Below are 20,629 nucleotides of genomic sequence, written 5' to 3' on the forward strand. Positions count from 1 at the left end.
ATGCATTCGCTGATTTTTAATCAGATTTAAAAAAATCTGAAATTTGTTTTCGACATGGCTCACTTATAGAATATACAAAAAGCATTTCTCCTCAGTGTGCAAATCACTGAATGGGAAAAGATTTTACTCACTTCATACTGACTGACCGATACATATACATTTAGAAGTTGCTATTGGAGGTGTCTAAAAGGAAAAAAACAACAACATGGTATTACTTTTCAGATCTTCATTTTGTTTCATCAGTAAAACATTCTCAACACTCCATTGCTGTTTGAAATTTTGTCTGAAAATCTTAGGAGTCATACATTTTCTATGAGTTTGTCCACTCTGAAAAACCCAAATTTGACTATCAAGCAGCTGTCACACACTAGTACTCTATGACTTCCACTTATTGACCACAAAAAGACCAAAGACAACCAGCTTTTGTTGCTCAAACCTAACCACAGACTGGGCTCAGGATGTACTTTGCATAGCATATAGGAGTAAAAGAAAAGAAAATCGTTTTCTGGAAACATGATCCAGGTCACAATTATGTGTCTCGGCACAACATGATGGGTTAGTGGCAGTAGAGGGTTGACTATGCTGCAGTGCGTAGTAGGAGGATGTCAAAACTGAACACATCATCTCCCTGTGTAGATGAGTCTGTGGTGGACACGGACGAGGACCAGACAGTGGAGCTTTACATAATTCATGATTTACAGCAGGTGACACGTCTGCTGACAGTTCTTTGAGACATTTGGGAAAATGTCCATTTGTTACAAAGTTGCAGGTCTATGTTTTGATCACCATTGTGTAGCACAACATCCATACTTTATAATGTTACTCTGAGTAGTAGTTCTGAGGGGAAACGTTCACTGCATTAAAAGGTGTTGATTATACACAAGGCAGGTTGGAACAGAATGTGACCCAGCCTGGGGATGCAAATGTCCTCCCAGGTTGATGAGACTGTAACCCATACGCCCCAAAGACTGAACATTACCGAATGACTTCCTGATCTGAATTGATTTACTTCTTTATTTTCATTTATTCTTTGGTTTGTGACTACAAATTGCACCACCATGTAGATATTTCCATATTGCCCTTAACTGTGTCAGGCCTTAGGGATGAAGTTGGACATTGACAGGCAATCTTTGCAGTGGCTGGATCCACAAAACCTAAAACCCCAATCAGAGGTAATGGTTGGTTATCAACTTTCTTTGTTGACTCGTTATGATGGAGATCTATGAAGAAACTGTTGCAAATAAGACAAGAGAAAGTGGCAGCTGCACATTTTAGAGCTCTTGAACTCTAAACTTTACCCAGTACATTACACATTATGATGAAGAATTGCATTTAGGCCTGACACTGTCCCATAATGAAGGACACATGAAACACTTTTTATAACCAATTTAAAGCCAACACTCTGACCAAACCTTCTCCAGAGCTAATTGTATGTGCAGTAAAAGTTACCATTGCTATCTAGCCAGGTTAAAAGAGATCAACATCGTTACATTTAAAACTGTATGTATGAGGAAACATTAAATGAATAAATTAATCTTGATTAATCTCTGGTTCTTTTCTCAGGCTTCCCAGCTACAGCGTATGGACCGGTGGCAGCGGCAGCAGTAGCAGCAGCTCGTGGCTCAGGTAGGGGGACCCGTGGAAGAGGCGGCAGCTACACGGCATACGGGCAGAACGCAGGGGCAGGTAAACGCTCTGTCGGTATTCTGTGTGGCCTGACGCTCTCTCCATGCAATTTCTCACTTCTCTGGTCTGCTTTGCTTGTCTGCAATCTAACTCCTTAAACACAGAAACATTCACACACCTCAGCATACTGACAGATGCTGTTTATGTTGCTTGTTAAGTGGTGGGAGATGATGGAGTTACTTTTCTCCTTTCACTTACAGTACAGACACAGTTATGGTCACCACCATAGGTTGACTGAAGAGCTTCTGTACCTGCCAGCTCTGTGGGTGGATTATGGATAGATTATGATTATAATGTCTGAATTTCCTTCTATATGTGTGCTCACACAAATAATTGCTATATGTATTTTGAGAAGTATTTTAGTCCAAATGAAACTAATTTCCTATACTATAATATACTATACTATACTTAACTATAATATAACATACTTATCTGCTCCATAAATCACGTCCCATTTTCACTTTTGAGAAAAAAATCTGAAACCAAAACAGCAACGTTTTTTTTAAATATTTTCTGGTTTCATGTAGTTTGTTTGCCAGATGGCTGAGACACGTGTGTGTCTTTAAGGCCAGTTCAAGGTAGGTGTATATACATATATATATATATATATATATATATATATATATATATATATATATATATATATATATATATATATATATATATATATATATATATGTATATATATATATGTATATATATATATATACACTGTTGCCCATAAAGTTGGAATAAAATGTTTTTTACCTCTTCTCATGAAATGATTGTGACAATGTGATTTATTCTTGATAAATAAAGTGTATATCTTCTCAACTTTATTGATCAAACTCTTCCAAACATATCACAGTGAAACTTAAACCACAATTAACCTTTGCAAACTGTGTATTCAGGTTTTAACAAAATTGGGGGTATTGAACAATTATTCCAACTTTCTGGGCAACAGTGTATATACATATATATATATATATATATATATATATATATATATATATATATATATATATATATATATATATATATATATACATTTGCACAAAGTCAGGGATTTTGTAGGATCATAGTCAGGTGTATGATTAACCAATTATACCACAGAGGTGCTAATGATCATCAGTTTCATAGGTTGAAACACAGTCATGAACTGAAACAGAAACAGCTGTAGGAGGCTTAAAACCAACCCAGGGAGGGAGAATGAGAGAGGTCAGCATGCTGCCTTTTTAGCTGGGAAATCCACTGATGAATCTAACTCGAGGAGGGTTGTGTTTCCATTGTCCAACAGTAGAAGTCTTTGAAGAAAAACTCTCGCTGGTTTGCTTTTTGCCAGTTTGTTGCTTGGCACTAACTTGCTTGTAAAGTCTGCTGACAGTCTTGGTGACTTTGTCACCCTCTGGTGTTGAATAAACTTGTTTCGGTCACGACCTCACACCGCTGCCATGAAGAAAAATGTGTTTTCTTTGAGAAGGACACACAGAGTAGAGAACAGCTTAGGGATTCCTCAGCTATAGCCTAGTCGATTTTTGTTTGTACCGCTGTCACATTTGTTAAAATGAACTTGTTGAAACCACTGGCATAACATGATTAACTACACTTTCAAGACACAATAGAGATTTTCCTGTAAAAGCACTGAAGCAAGGTTTTAACAGTACAAGGCTCAAAATGTCACGTACATTTTTGAATAAAAGAAAATGGAAATGCAAAAGCCTGATAAGACCTTGTAGTTTTGATTCAATTTGTTCAATTTGTTCTGTTATTTGTTTGTCTTTTAAAACTGCATTTTCAAATTGCATCATTTGTTTGGGAGTCCATCAATCAGTTTCTAAATGATGTATTCACTGACTGAATGCCTTTTTATTGTGACCTTTTCATTGATACATTCATACAGTCATTTGTTGATTATTTCATTATTTCTTCTTTTTACTCCCCATTTAAATTAGTATAGTATCAGTTGATATGACTTACTGAAGTCATACAATAAAACAACAAACAAAGTCATGTGTTCTGTAAAGTGAAATCTGATGGCAATGTCAACTGGTAAAGATATTCTAAATATAGTGTACACTTAAATGGATTTTTAGGTGGCTGAAATACTTCTTTTTGCTGACGTCGGCAGTACATTGCTTAGTATCCGTGCGGATACTCCAGTCTGTTTCTGCAGTAAAGTAAGATGTTAAAGGTTCTCTATATAACATTTAGAACATTAACACATTACTTTGGTTGTTAAGACCAACATGCATGTTAGTGCAGGCGAGTCCGTGAATTGTTCAGTGAGAAAACCCGTAGCACAATGAGACCAAGCTGGAGCACAAGTCAGGGCTGCTGCCCAGCGACAGACTCAGCTAAGCTACTGAGCTAACACAGTAGCATAAAAACTGTCAGTCAGCGGTTGTGCACAGAATGAACAAGAATGATTGAGAGACCCGGCCAAGGAGCAGTGGCAGCGGGGAAGCTCATATTTATTATTGTCTGAGATGCTGACATGTCGTATAGAGAACCTTTAAGCCACTGGGTCTGCAGCTCATATGTCACTTAACAGTGTGGCTGTGAACCAACTGGGTTATCACTGTGTTGTTTGTCAATACTCACACACCCAGTAAGAGAATGTGTAAGATGGTAAATCCATTAATTATTTAGATCTGACAACATAGCAATACATGCAATCGAGTGATGCATTTCATTGTGAAAAAGTTTCTGTAGTTGTCTCATTCCACAAGTATCTGTGTATTTGCCCCAAAAAGAAGTGCTTCAGTGTTTCCTGGAGGATAAAGTTAGCTAATAAAAAGACATCATTTGTACTCAGTATATTTGTAAAGGATGCCTATACACTGTACAAAACGAGAACTGTTATTATACATGCATTACATATAACCAAGACTTCAAGGTATAATTGTGAACTCAGATCTTATGAAGACGTTTAATGGTGTGTCGAAATGACAGACTAATCCCTCTACTGTACACATCACTGAGATGATACAGTTGGTTTGTCAATTGATTGTAATGCTGAGCTTTACCACTTGTCTGTTTGATATATGTGTGCCTATGGGAAGTCTTGGCTTTCTATTCCACTCTTAGAATATCAAGAATGTACAATAGAGGAAGTATTCAGATCTTTCAGTAAAGCAGAAATATAAAGTAACCATGTAAAGATACTTATATAATGTGATGTGATATAAATGGAAAACCGTATTTAAGTCAAGTATAGAATTAATATCGACAAAATTCTTCACTTATAATATGTTTGTGTGAAACATTTAAGCCTGCAAAGTTACAAGAGCTACAAAATGCACTTCATGAGCAACCTCAGTCTGACTGAGCGATATCAGTTTCCATTTATTGTGTTACAACATTCTGCTTTCATAAAACTGATGATGAAAAAAGTGCATGGGCTTTGGCCGTAATGTTTGGCTTGGTCTCCTCAAGCAACTTAAGCATGTGCAAAGCAAACTTCCTCTCTGAATCTGTGCCTAACTGGTTGGAGTAACTGTCCCCAGCAAGTCATAATGGACTAGTCGAACCCTTCTCCACCCATAATGGTTGCTAATTTTACCACTTCACTGTCATCATCAACTTTCAGATAAGGACATCACACTACACACATTACACACTATAATTTCTACAGGTTCTTTAGATCACTGTGGAAACGCAGACAGTGGTCTGAAGGAACCTTTTAGTTCCATAACAAAAATCCTGCGATTAAGAGTTCTGACTACTTTTTGGTAGAAACCTGGCTTAAAGTAAACATTTTTCAAAATATTTTCAATATTAATCAGTTTCATTTCAAAAACATTTCTGTATTAATCAGTGTCAGCATTAATCACAGTTAACATTCTACTTTGCAGTCACGTCAGAACTGTTTTTGCTATGGTATAACTACATCCCATTTAATAATTCATATTAGGCAGATGATATTTGCACCCAGATGTCAGCAGTCAACAATGCTATTTACACCCAGGTGTAAATAGCCAATGTAGCTTTTTATCGTCCTTTAAACTGAGTGACCGGACTGTGTACAAATAGCCGGACAGCTACTATTTGGCTATTTAAACCTGGTCTGGTGCAAATAGACATCCCATTAATTTTTATCTCCACTTACTTAACACACTGCTGTTGTCAAACTCAAATTCTTTAGCTGCTTGTTTAGATCAGAGTGTGATTGATTATGCATGTGTTCTTGTTAGTGTGCAGTTTTTGTGTGGGCTATACTTTTGCTCGTCTTTGTGCTTTATGCATTTAAAATTGCATGGAAAGAAAACATTAAAATTTTAAGCAATGCTGTCGCTGCTGTGTGTGTGTGTGTGTGTGTGTGTGTGTGTGTATCCTGTAGATCTACACATATAAATGTATAAGAGAATGACAAATCTGAATGGAAAAAAATTGAAAGAGTGGAAAGGCAGTGATTAGATATGTTCATCATGGCTTCTCTGGGCACTAAATGAGCTGCCATTCATTCTAGATAATTTATGAACTGCCATATTAGGCTGGAAATAAGTGTTCTTTATGTTAATTAGTGATTCATCTTGAAGAAGGCTTTTTCTGAGAGAAAAGCCACCACAGGCAGAAATAGAAAAGGACCCCATCCTTTTAAAAACTATCACAGGAAATGAAAGCTAATTGCAGATTGTTAAATCCTGGTGGTAATTCTGAAGCATGCATGATATATATGTTTTGAGAAGAGGAGAGGAGTGTAACTAAAATGCTGAATATTACAATCATTACATTTAGAGCATGATTTGTGTCGCCACAGATGGGTAAATGTGTTTATGAGTACATCTGGACCAGCGAGAAAACACACACACACACATAGTATCTGCATGTAAGGTCTTTTAAATGCCAACCTCCTTCTGCTTTCATCAACAAACAAATAGTGTTTTTTTCTCTGACAAGACAGATGTTAAGCATTTTCTCCCCCATTACACACATTCATGAGCCTCAGGTGGGGGTGGGAGAGTCTGCACCATTTTCAGGGGGAATTAATTGCCAATGATACATGTGCAAAAAAGACCAAAGGGAAAAAAATACAGTCATAATAAATACATAAATATATTGAAGTCCTTTATGAAAGTAGCTTTGTTAGTTTAAGGAGTGCTTCAGAATGTGTAAACCAAAAAAAACTAAAGAAAACACAGACGTGAAGGTAAACTTCTATTTGACTGGTTGGCAGAGGCATCCGGTCGTGAGGCAGTAATTCCAGTTTATCACAGCATGTGTCACATCATGAGGACTACTGATCAAACCATCTTTCACTGGTGGATGAAGAGGAGCTTTGTACTCAGTTCCTGCACTTCATAAACGTCTTGCAATGTCAAGTCAGGGTAACTGGAATTTTGGTTGCAATTTCAGCTGGCTAGCAGGTCAAGTATGGAAAATCAGTCATGTGCCTAATTTATCGATGCACCAGACATGCCCAGCCACTTGGGGAATTGTTATCAGTAGGTAGGACACCTTTCTTTCCTGGTGGTACTATCTGGGTCACACTCCATTTAATTTTTAGTTTGCAAACTGCATACATAAAATATAGGGACATACATAAATGGAATCACAAAGGTAAAACTGCCTTGCTTTTAAAAAAATGTATTTGAAATTTGTCTTTTGAAATTTGGAGATTCAAAGTTTTTATTTAGCACTGTTGTCTGTTGCACTGTGTCTTCAGAGAGCATTTTCCTAAACAGCATATTTACCCTGGAACCTTTTTGTGATAGTTGCTTGGAAAAGTGTCTGAGAGTGTCTGTGTGTTGTGAACAAAGTTTAACCCATCAGGACCAGGAGATTTGCCTCTCTGCATGGCTTTACTTGCTCTAATAATTTCACTTAAGGTCAAGGTCTGCTACTTTGTTGCATCTGATGATAGGGATGATTTAGCTGAAGAAGATACTTTATCAGTAAGTAAGGGTTTTAGTAGACGGACGGTAATTTATTTGATTGTGATTGATCTCAGTGATTGACTTTGTGTACTCTGACTTCTCTGATTCAAGATTTGGGCTATCGCTATTTTGCTCTCGTAGAGCTACATTACTGAACTCTAATAGAAGTAGCTCAATGTAGGTCAGAGCTAAAAGTGTTTATTCTGACAGGCCACAGTTTGTTTTCTGTTGTATTGTTGAATCCATATTTGGTCTCAAACCAGAAGCTGAGATACAGTAACACAGTTTCAGTTTCAGTTTTATTGTCGGAGATTTGGTAATGCTCCCTTGACCTCAAAAATATTTGTTTGTCAAGGTGAAATGCATGCCAGATATTGAGAACAGATCTTTGGGTAAACATCTGTGTAATTTTTGTTTTGTTGTAATTTGTACATAGACATGTTTCATTGTGTTTGTATTGTATCAAGGCCCAGTGCATTATAACATTTTTAACTTGACATCTCAAATATTTGTGAATCTTACATGAAAAAAACACACCTTTTGTGTTTCTTGCAAATAACAGGGTGGAACAACCTGCCAACTATGGAGGTATCAGTAATTATACGGTAGTCTTTCTATTGGCAACAATTTGTGAATATCGAAGATTTATTATAACTGTATCATAACATTGTTGTATTCATGATCCTAATGTTGTCATTTCAAAGTTCATACTATTTAACAGGTGGCACCACTTTTGGCATGGCACAGTGGTTTAAATAATTCAGCAGTTCAGTTCATTTTATCCACAAGTCTTAAATTGTCCTTGTCCATGCATAAAAGTTGGGAGAGAATTAGCTAGCAATGATAACCTACTCTCCTTCAAGGCGACAATGTGAAAACAGCCGCCTTTGAGAGCTTTTATGCTCCAGTTTTTATTAGGAACTGGCGTTGTTACTGATGAGCTGTTGTCATGAGCCATGAGCCGTTTTGCCATTGCTTTCCTGGAGAAGACCTTCTCAGTTGACATGACCTATGCTTTTAATGGAGGCAGCATCAGCACAGCCTGGTGTGCATCTGCTGACAGTGGTTGTGTTTTCCTTTCTTTGTCCACAATTATTTAATAAAGAGAGTAGACAGTGAACCGGGACCTCAGTAGAGGTCTTCATTTGTTTGTTGTTACAGATTTAATTAGAGAGCTGAAAGACAACAGAATGGGATGCCTGTCTCTGTCTAATTAGTGGGGAAATCCAAAATCTATGCCGACATCGAGGACACCCAACAATTAGCCTGCATGTCAAAATAGATTAAACCTATGAGTGAGTGTGTGTATGTCTGTGGTGTCCTTCCTGAATAAAAGTACACATTCACCAATTGAGTCACCTTTGAAAGTTTTCATCAAGATCTTTACAAGTTCTTTATTTCTCATGTGGACAACAGTTACAGTGAATTAGTCACTGGCAATGGGATTCTTCATTTTCAGGCTCCCTCTAGCAGTGCTGATATAATACATAATAGCACACACATTGCACTATATCAAGTTATGTGTCACAATAATTAAAGGAGGAATGATTTCTCTACCACTATACAGTACAGCCACATAGACAAATAAACAAAGACCTGCATTTTGTCCCACAGTTTATGGAACAAAGATAAATTAGATATAAATATGAAAACACATGGTATCACGGTCAATGATACTGTGTGGTTGAAATTTGTATTGCACCTTTCTTGTAATTTTGACTACTCAAAAGGCTTTTACATTACATCCTCATTCACCCGGAGGAGGAAACTATCCTTTCACACACATTCACACAACATGCTGAGGGATCGAACACAAATTGGGGTTCAGTATCTTCAGTATCTGTATCCCAAGATACACTTCAGGATACTGACATGGATTAAACCACCAATTTTACGATTGATGGACGACCTGCTTTACCTCTGAGCCACAGCCGCCCATGGCTCATGCCAAGGCCGCAGTTATAATGAAATGTAGATATAATCTGCTTCTGAATTGCTGAATGCTGAATTACACTGATTTTGCTTTACTTTCATAAGATAAGGGGCACCTCAAGAAGATGGTCAAATTAAAGGAATTATGTTAATCTCCTTCCATTGTATGGAAACTCCACCTCTGTCAAGACACGTACAAACACCACAGATTGTAGAAAGCAATTCAATTAAAGACATCCAGTGCAGAGGTTCACAGCTTGCCTAAATGATTAAGATTGAGTAAATGGGTCATAACCCTTTGGGTTCTCTATAGTGGAATCTAATTCTGAACACCAGTGACAGGTGAGGAATGGTTTTGCTTTTAGAAAGTGGCTCTAAAGTGAATGTCCAACTAAATGTACTTTTTAATTGTACTTCCTTCATTAATGATGGGGGAAATTAATCTCAAAACAACCGTGGGGTTCAGTGTATAAAGCAATAACACAAAATTCACTTTCCGAGCAGAAAGTGACATATATCAATAATATAGTAATATTTGTTTGTCCTCATTGTCCTCAACATACCAAAGAACCATCATAGCTACATTTCAGTTAACCATGCAGCATGGCCTTTATTCAAACATTATACATTACATCATGCAAAAATAAACACACAGGCAATGATCCTGTTGCCTGCAGAAATCAGCTTAGTCAGCTGACTGTCAGTCACATAGTGCTTATGACAATTTGGCTAGCTCCCTGAAAAACATTATGAACTCAATAAGTACAACAAATGTAGATACTAAAAGGATCTGTAGTCTGTCAAAGCATTTATGAAATATCAAGGGTAAGAGCACTGAGCCCAAAATAGATGAGATGTTATATAAGCAAAATATCTCAGAAACTCTGAACTGAAATGGTAAGACATGGTTTTAAAATACCATAAATTGATAACCATTTGAGCTGTCCATACGGGTTACATTATTGTTGTGTTAAAGGAAATGTACCAGCTGCATAAAGTAGGGCTAAGCTCATAGTTTGGGGACTGAGTGGCCAGCATCTGAAACCTGGTTGAAGTGTTTCTTCCTCAAAGGGAAATCGGAAATGTCCATGAAGCTAATTTAGTGAAGAAATTGCTACAGACACAGCAATTGTAATACAAAGCCACAGTGTTTGGCAATGCAGGTCGGCTCCCTAGTGTCAGCATGCCCCTCCCACAGTAGTATTCCCAGCCCCACTGCCCACAAAAGCACCACAGCCCAGTCCCGGTAATATTTGTCAATGGAGCCCCACCATAGTGAAAGAAAGCAGTTCCTGCCCTTAGTGGCACCACAGCTTCATCCCCTGTGAAAGTGTCAGGTCCACCCCCAATGGTAGCAACAAGCCCCACCCCTTGTCCTGGTAATATTTGGCAAACTGCAACTGTTGATGATTCAGCCCCATCTTCTGTGTGTGTTTACCAGCTATGTTCCTGTGAGGAAAGATAAGTCCCACCCACAGTGGCTCCATAGTCCCACACTATGCGGTGAGCAACAACAAGAATGTGGCAGTATTCTTTGTTCTTTGGCAAAGAGGCTCTGCCCCCTGTGGCTGCAGCACATGCTGCCCCTAGTGCCCCTCGTTTTATAGCTATTTGGCCAGTACTGGGCAACAGTACTTGATTTATCTTCATTTATTGTCACAGATGAAAGTTTGTAGTCTGCATTGTCTCATGCATTTGCACTTTACCTATTAGCCTAACTCACCCCTAAACCTTTTCAGCGTTTTTTTTCTTACTGCTGCAAGAGGGCACTAGTGATTTGGGTGGATTATTAAAAGAACATTAACATGTGTTAATTTGGCAGAGAAAATTGAGACTAGCAAGTTTTCAGTAGTCTTGCATTCTTGAGAACTGTTTGATGTCCGACTGTGGTGAATTCCATTCAGACATTATTCAGACCATGTTGTAGCAGCGTTGTAGAAGCGTTGTAGAAGTGTTGTAGAAGTGTTGTGGCACTGGCCACTGCCACAATAACTTCACAGTGTTAATTTGGGGACATAATTAAGTAATTTAAGGGCACAATATAGTTGTTAAAGGCCTTCAAATTAATGATTGGATTCATTCCAGGGATACAACTTATTAATTCACAGTAACAATTTATAATATAACCAATTTAACCCTTGTATGGTGTTCGGGTTTCTGGACCCGATTTCATCCGTTTTTATGTTCTTTATCAAAAGAAAAATGATACGATGAATCATTTTTTCAAACTCAGACTGGCCAAGGCCAATGAGTCTGAGTTTGAAAACATAATTAATCGTATCATTTTGCCCTTGATAAAAAAATGAAAACGGGTCCCACAGACCCGAACACCATACAAGGGTTAAAATCTGTGATACCTGCTGACCTGTGTGGCATGTAGGCCTTCACTTCACTGAGGTCCTGGGCATGTCCTTGAGTAGCCTTAGATTACTTTTCAATGAATTTGCCTAGCAAGATGCTACAGTGCTGAAAAGCTGTTTCTTTATTGTCTTCGTCTTATTTTTAGTGAGGGGCACTTTCTTCTGCAAAGAAGAAAAAAGAGTGCAGCATGAAGCCTGAGAAGAAGCCCTTTCAAGAAGAGCTATTTTCAACCAGCTACTTCTTTGACCTCATCTTACAAACCTGTCAGTATCACATCTAAAATTAATAAGAAATTTCTGGCTTATTCTCACTGATTTATGAGCACAGCCAGGACTAAATTATTGAGAGTTCTTCATTATAATTTCCTTATTTTGCTTTAGTTTTTCAGCAATCATCTCTGCTCAGTACCTGTTGTAGTATGTTGTAGTACCTGTTGTTGTATGGCACCATTACATGAAAGGAAAAAGGTTCATTTGAACTAATTTGTTAATAATTTCTTTTTTGGGCTCTGATCCTTGGATGACACTAAGGAGCCTTGGCTATATGTTGCACATGAGATGTTTTCGTGGAACACAGTTTCCATGTTTGACAGCAGGGGGAAATACAAGGAAGACATCAACACAGAGACTAGAAGATCCAGAAAAGAATCAATCATGGTCATAATGAAGGTCAATGATGGAGTCCCAACCACTCCCCTCCTCACCCCCCTCACCCCACCCTCCCCTGTCTCCCAGGGTTCCCTGATTATGGGTTGTATTCCACGGCCGGGGCCAGTGGTGACGTGAGGGGAGGAGCGCCCTACTCCCTGGCTGACTATAGCTCCCTGGGGGCCCAGGCGGCTGCTCAAATCCTGCCCAGTGAGCATGCCAGCTCAGCCTGCAACTCTCCCAACTCCCTTCAGCACCACCTGCACAGCCCGGACCCTTTTAAGAGCGCAGGTGTGTATTTTCATGTCTCTGCTCCTCCCACATATGCATGTAGACTCACAGACAAAAACAACTCATCAACACTTTGAGATAGAAACAGAAGGAGAGTGGAGGGTAATAATAAAGCAGTGACGCATGACACTGTGTGGCAGTGCTGGCAATTTGCCTAGAACACAGTGCATGCTTTTCATAGCATTGCCTTTGGAGAATTGTTCTTTAGATTTCTGCTCTCATTTTCACTCGTTCTCATTTCATCAGTATATGGAGTATTGTCACTATAGTGCATTCCTTGTTTCTCAGCTGTGCCTGGACTGGTTATTAAATGGATAAATGCTTCCCTCTTCAGTTGTGTTTTTTGAGTTTATGGTTAATATTTCAGGATTCTTTACATAATAGAAAGAGGGGGATGTAAAAATCTACTGCAAACATGTACCAGTGGAGGTTTTTTGACACCTAGGATCCAGGACCCCAACTATTTGAAGTAGGCTCATAGTTACATCAGTAATACAATTTATTTAAACAACAGACAAATAAGACTGCTTGTAACTAGTTGTGTCATTACCTTATCTTCTGTGTTTTTTGCAAACCTTCTTTGACTCCTGATATCCTCTGAATTTTAGGATCTAGAGGACACAACTGCTGGTTGTGCTTTTGGCTTTGTGGGAAGCTTCACTGGTTAATTTCCTATATTTCATATTTTTTGTCTTGACTAAATGTGAAGATACAGCAGTGGAGGCAATAGCTGCCAGGTGAGCCACCAGGTAGCCATCAGAGGATCATTTGAAAACTAAAAACACAATAAAAGATGAAGAAAGTCAAAAACTACTCTGAGTTGCAATGTTATTAGGTACCCCCTGCTAAGCAAAGTGTAATTCAATACAACAAATCCTATCAACATGATAGCATCATATTCAGATTTTATTGGCACAGTCAAATAGGGGTTACCCTGAAATCCCACGAGGATGTCTGTGTCGCGTTCTGGCTGCGGTTTTGCTCCATCCTCAGTGCGGTCGTAAAACCCACCGGGACAATTTCAGAAGCGTGTCGGGCGCCGAGCGTTTTGCCTTGCTCATTAGTTGTTGATTTGGTCTTTGATTCTCTTTGCCGTTTGTTTGTCTGACTTCTTGCCCGTCTCATCTGCTCTGTGCTGCTTGACGTGGTTGGGTCATGGCGAGCATCAAAAATAGAACAGGTGCGTATCTTTAGCAGAGCGGAGCACCAAGCCGCTTCTGGGACACTTCTAAGACGCACAGCCAGAACGCACACAGACGCCCCTGGGGGGGATTTAGCCTTTAGTTGAATGCTGAAACATAAGCTGCAGAGGGAGTGCAGCAAAAATTAGAGCCACCTGAGAGAGGGCCGCAGCCCAATTAGCTGGGGGCTGCGGTTCTCAATTTTGTGTTCCACGACAGACAGTTGTTTAGTGAGTTGTGTTAGCACAAAGCACACCCTGAGCCAAGTGAGCTAAAAGTAACTCTGAGCTAAAGGTAACGTTAAGCTCATGACGCTAATTTTGTTTGTTGAGCAAAATTGGCGTTTAGATATTTATTGGTCATACTTAAAAGCTGACAGAGAACGTCAGCTTGGTGTACAGGACAATCCGGTTAACCCCACCGTGGAGTTGTTGCAGTGACTGTCGTGGGTTCAGTTGGACAGGCAGTACACTTTCATGTGTTTTGAGAAAGTGGCTTCAGAGGCAGGCTTGAATGAATTTCAATCCATTTCAAAAATCTAGCTACTCTTGCTAGTTTCTCCGAAGTTATAGGCCCTGCTGTGAAGTAAATTACAGGTACATTGTGGCAACAAACCTGAAACTTAACACCTGTATCACTGAAACTAGCCATGGGGTACACACGTATCAGCTCAGTGTTGTATGATGGTGGGCCTGGTCTACTACTACTACTACTGCTACTACTACTACTACTACTACCGCTACTACTACTACTGCTACTACTACTACTACTACTACTGCTACTACTACTACTTCTACTACTACTACTACTACTACTACTACTACTACTACTGCTACTACTGCTACTGCTACTACTGCTACTACTACTACTTCTACTACTACTACTACTGCTACTACTACTACTACTACTACTACTACTACTATCGCTACTACTACTACTACTACTACTACTACTATCGCTACTACTACTACTACTACTACTGCTACTACTGCTACTACCGCTACCACTACTACTACTACTACTACTACTGCTTCTGCTTCTGCTACTACCGCTACTACTACTACTGCTACTACTACTACCGCTACCGCTACCGCTACCACTACTACTACTACTACTACTACTACTACTACTGCTTCTGCTACTACCGCTACCACTACTACTACTACTACTACTACTACTGCTTCTGCTACTACCGCTACTACTACTACTGCTACTACTACTACCGCTACCACTACTACTACTGCTACTGCTAGTACCGCTACTACTACTGCTACTGCTAGTACCGCTACTACTACTACTGCTACTACTACTACTACTACCACTACCACCACTACCGCTGCCACTGCCACTGCTACTGCTACTACTACTAATACTGCTGCTGCTGCTACTGCTACTACTACTAATGATAATGATAATATTAAACTTCATTATACGATCATAGTCAACTAAATTATACATAAGACACATTTTTTGTAGATAAAGACATGTTATTAATGTACTATTGGCAACATATAGTTAACTTACCAGCAACATTATCACTTGTGATAACCTGTTCCAGCAGTTGTAGCAGAGTCATCTCCAGTTGCTGTGTGGGACACTTATAATAATATCCATTAGTAGAACATGCAGGATAGATAAAAGAAAAGAAATCAAGAACTACAAGAGGAGAATACAGTGAATTGTGATTTTTTCTTTTCTTTTTTTTACTGGCTGGATCACAGATAGCCATCAATGTAGAGGTTGCATACAAAACTGTTCAAAGATAAGGCAGTGAGAAATTTTCACTTACTGATGCTTTCATCATCATCAAGAGTGAAATTTAATGTAAATCTAATATACAGCTTCAGCTTAGAATGGATTTGTTTTATTTCCTATCTAACTAAATGGGGTTTTTTCAGCCTTGTTGTTTACATGGATGTGCAACAAATATTGATATAAGGTCTTACAGACAGTCATATCTTGGTTTGATTAAGGCTGGGAGCAGTCTTCACCTAAAGCTAGCTCACTCCCATAAGTCCCATTTAGCCTAAACAGAAGTGATTCGTTACCAAACGTTCATCATCTGGTTTATTGTTTCCTTCATCAACCTTCCTTTTTTCTTTTTTCAGCACCTGAAGGGTATAGTCTTTTAGACATATTCACCTGTTGACTTGCAAACCGTCTGATCACTGAGGGAAAAGGAGGGTGAGGTGGGGGGAGTTACAAGTGCAGCGCATTACGAGCAACAACAAGTACCAATTCAGTTTCAATCTCAAGCAGCCACATTGTTGGCCTACAGGGAGGGTCGGCTCTGATGGTAATTATTATTTTGAAATGATCACAGTTTCTCATAACAAAGTACAGCACAAGTATCTCAAATATAGAAATTCAGCCTCTGTCTCCAATGAGTTCAGTCAGTTCATGTTAAAAAAAAATAATAGAAATGTATGGTTTACTGTCAGACATACTCTGAGAACATTTCCTCAGCACCCTGTTTTGCTCTGTTCTCAATGTCAGTTATTGAGAAATAGGAGCATTTAATAACATCTGTCTCCCTAACATATACTGTATACTCCATGCTGCACAGTATAGACTTTAATATATTTTACTTCTGTAGCACATGACTCACGCCAAGAAGCCTGATATGGGTAGTGGTCTGCAGTTCTTCTCCGCCAGTATTACTCCTGGTGAAGTGCGTCCAAGAAATGTGGCTCAACCCTGCCGTTTTTAAGCGCACATTACCCAGGACACCCTGTGTAATTTCCTGCCTGTCAGGCAATAGGCTAGGTCCAATATCCCAAGCACTTGGAGAAGATAATCACCATCATATATTTAAAAGAGGCTGGAGAAGGAGCAGGGGGAGTTATGGAGGGGAAGAGGATGTGGGAGTGGTGAAGTGTAGAGGCTCTCCTAGTGACAGGTGTTGATTAGATGAGGGGTGTTGTGCCCAATTCCCCAGTGAAATTTCTGCCAGGCATTCATAAACTGTCTGGCAGCCACATCTGAGGGTTCTGCTGTGTAAAGCAGAGAACGCCAATCAGGCAGTTGAAGGTGAGAAGAGTTTTTGCAATTTGCTTTTGTTTTCTGTACATTTCCGAATATGTGGAAAAAGCAGTATTCACTTGATTATTCTATACATACACAAACAGAATGGGCAATTAGTGAATGAAAGCTTGTGGTAGATGTCTGTTAATTTCACCTCTTTATTATGTATAGTTATGTTTTAAGTAAACTAATCCCATGAAAACCTTGTCTGTGACACTTGGCCCCAAGGCCATTGGTTCTTACTGAAGATATAAGGCTTTAAAAATCACAAATATATATTTTGGTCTTTGTATCTTCTGTCTTGGTTCATGGGAGTTGCTGACAACAGGAAAAATACATATTATCACATGCCTTAGAGTTGTGGTGCATAAAAACAGCTGGTGTGGCAGCGCTTACACCTCCTACAGACAGCAAACAGCACTGTTCATGGTTCTGAGCAGCTAAATAGCCACATTTATCTATGCAAAGCCCCTTTAAGACTCCTCATGGCGATGGTCCCATTGTCATAGCTGCTTAAAGATCTCCTCTACTGCCACCTTGACCTCTGTTGCTTAAACTTTAATGAAAAGCATGAAGATTGTGTAAAATAAAACTCCTCTCTCAGTGTTTGGCAGGTCACGGTCAGCAGAGTGCCATTGTCTTATAGTTGCTCAGTCTAATCTGTTGTCTTGTCTTTCTTCAACAGGTAGCAACCCAACCCGGCCCGGAGCCTTTCCTGGTGCCAACAGTCCCGGGCCTGTAGCTGACCTCTATGGAACCGCCAGTCAGGACTCTGGTGTGGGCAACTACATCAGTGCCACCAGCCCTCAGCCAGGTTCTGGCTTCAGCCACAGTATTGCTGTGAGTATGTCTTCTTTTCATCATCATTATCCACTGCATCACTCTGGTCCACTTATTCCTTGTGGCTAAAGTCATTCCTCACCCCCTTGCTCTTTTTATTTCACCACTGATTATAAAGAATAGAGCGAGATAGGAAATAGTCAAGTTAAATGGAGATCGTTTGTATCCTCCACCTCTTGAATCTTGAATTTTGTCATACTTTGTGCAATCACATCCCCTGCTGCTTTAAAATACATGGTTACCTTTTAGTAGTCCACGAAGACCTTAACATGAACTGTTCAATATTATCTTTGTGTTTCCTTGCAGACATTCCTATTTTCTTTTTCACACTGAAACTTTTTTCTGCTGTGACACACTTTGCACATTATCATTATGTGTCCCTTTTGTTCATATGTCCAGTAGGTTGAGTCAGAAATGACCCATAGAAAAAGGGCCATCAGTCACATAACAAGTATTTCTCAAACTGTTTGTACCATTGTTAAACATCACCCAGAAGGCTTGTTCAAGGTGTAATATCAGTTTAGCCAGTCAGTTTAGATTTCATTGTGCTCTTTCATGTCTGGTCAGCTGATGCCATGAGCAGAAGTTGCTTGTGAACTTCTGGGACGAATTGGGAAGGCAGATGAAAGCTGAGAAACCAAAGACTGACAAGGGCTGTTAACTAAAGCACAGTGTCAGCTTTTTCTGTTTTTATCTTCTGTCCAAGTAACTCAACAATACACTGACCAGGCACATGAACATGGCCTTTAATGTGTTTGACCACCTGTTTTTTGGTTCACACACATTATCAATACCATCTGTTAAGCAAGTTTGACTACCCTAGCACACTCCCAGGCTGTTGAGAGAACTATACAAAGGACTTGGAAGAAGCTTCTTCACTCAAGAGTTTATTTTATTCATTAAAACTGAGCATATTGAACATACTATATATATATGTCATGTTAGTTGTCATGGGTATTACTGCAGTATATTACACCTAGACACACAAATTATTTGCTCCACTGTGAACAATTCAGCAAAATTGAAATCAGCCTCCAACTACAATTTGTCTGATAATTCCCATAAATTAATATAGTCTATATAGTATATAGTCTATAGTTGACTAGAAGACATACAATCTGACCATAACCATTGTTTTCAGATAACCACTTAAACTGCACAGGGCAGTGGGGGCTGGAGCCTCAGAATATATTGGGAAAGAGGTTAGATAGACCCTGGACAGGTCATCAGTCTATTGTTGAGCTAACATATATGGAATATATAGAAAAACCCTGACACTCATAATAACACCTATGGCCAATTTATGTCTTTGGACTGTTTTCATGTTCTTGCTGAAAACCCTCCTCTGGTCCTCTGGTTGGCTGCCACAGTGCAAACACACGAAGATCAGGTTAACTGGACACTCTATGTAGCAGGTGTCAATGTGAATGTGAATGTGAGTGTGTTTGTGTGTCCATACTGTAGCCCATACAGGGAAAGGATCTTCTGAACTTTGTATTTTTAATGTATCTTTACAAGATTATATGGTTTGTCCCATTGCAAAGGTTTCTCCATATGCAGCTGGGAAATGCAGCAGTTTAAAAGACACAAACAGTGTATACTTAATACAGTACTAATATCCCATAGTCTATTGTGCACTGGTCACTGGTGAAAATGTGAGGTTCTGATGAACCTCAAACATTGGGCACTGTTATGTCATCATACATCATAATCACTGAGTGACTGCTAGCAGATGTTCATCAATCATTGACAGGCTTTAACTAGACTGAAAAGCCACAGCAAAATATAAATAATGATAGCCTGGAATAAAGTGATTGTTCCTTTTAGCAACTTTGAAATGTTGTTATGGATCTGCTTTGGTCTTCGTGGAGTGAACCATTGGATGGGCAGAATATGTATGTTGTGGCTGTGACAGATGAGAATTTTGTTCGAGGTGTAGGCTGCTTTCTGCCCAAGGAAAATGGATATCTGGGTAATTTTTTGAAAATCAAAAAATAAGGCTGGTGTTATTTTATAGTTTTCAATACTTTCTGCCTACTGAAGACGTAAGCCTTTAAGTAGGCAAAAAGTATTTGTGTTCGGGTAATAAAGGAACATGTTGGCCACAGTTTGGCTCATTAATCATTAATATGTTTTAAACATTTACACACACAATACTTCAGTTTGGATCAATTCAACATTCAAGCTGTTGTGTGACGACATAAAGAACAAATATTGAATCACCAGCCTTATCCTTTGACAAAGAAAAAAATGAAATTGACTTGCAAAGGTGTAATTGTGATATATAGGGGTCATAATTATGAAAACACTTCTTTAATTAATTTTTCCTCTTTGATGATTTGTGCATAATCGCTATTTTGCATGTTATGTGATTTCTGACTGTTATTAATATGTGTTAGCATGAATGTGATAACCTCACAAGTAGAAATTTCCCCAAAGTAAATGGTGGAATCCACAAAAAACAAATACATTGGCTTCTATTCTCTGTACTATTTGCAGGCATGTTTTTGAACAATCTGTCTGACAATCAGGTTAATTGATGATGACCTCAGAAAAGTATTTCCTGCTGTCAAGGCTTGAAATCATGGTGGACGTAACTGTATTGGAGTTTTTTAGTGGAGCCATGTAGGATGATGCTTCGACTAAAACATTAACAAATATGTATTTCAAATCAGTGTTTTGAAAACCAACAGCCCCTCAAATATTGGGTAATTCACAGAAATTGGTAACAAATTTTGGATAAAATGTGTTTTAACAATATTAAAACTATATCTGATATATTATTTTATTTGAAATAAGATTTTAGGTATAA

At 38.9% G+C, this 20,629-nt stretch overlaps 2 protein-coding genes across 2 annotated transcripts in view; one reads left to right on the forward strand and one right to left on the reverse strand.

Annotated features, from left to right (window-relative positions):
* The window catches only part of LOC139199573 (alpha-2-macroglobulin-like), a 286,525-nt gene that overhangs the window by 64,690 nt on the left and 201,206 nt on the right, over window positions 1-20,629 (reverse strand). The window lies entirely within an intron of this gene.
* LOC139200030 (RNA-binding protein Musashi homolog 2-like) overlaps window positions 1-20,629 on the forward strand; it is a 56,568-nt gene that overhangs the window by 30,744 nt on the left and 5,195 nt on the right. Inside the window, exons 4-5 of the mRNA XM_070829256.1 lie at window positions 1,564-1,686; window positions 17,663-17,817. Coding sequence (XP_070685357.1) covers window positions 1,564-1,686; window positions 17,663-17,817 — 278 coding nt within the window. The remainder of the gene's footprint in view (window positions 1-1,563; window positions 1,687-17,662; window positions 17,818-20,629) is intronic.

Source organism: Pempheris klunzingeri, chromosome 4, assembly GCF_042242105.1.
Source record: "Pempheris klunzingeri isolate RE-2024b chromosome 4, fPemKlu1.hap1, whole genome shotgun sequence".
In the NCBI taxonomy this organism is placed as follows: Eukaryota; Metazoa; Chordata; class Actinopteri; order Acropomatiformes; family Pempheridae; genus Pempheris; species Pempheris klunzingeri.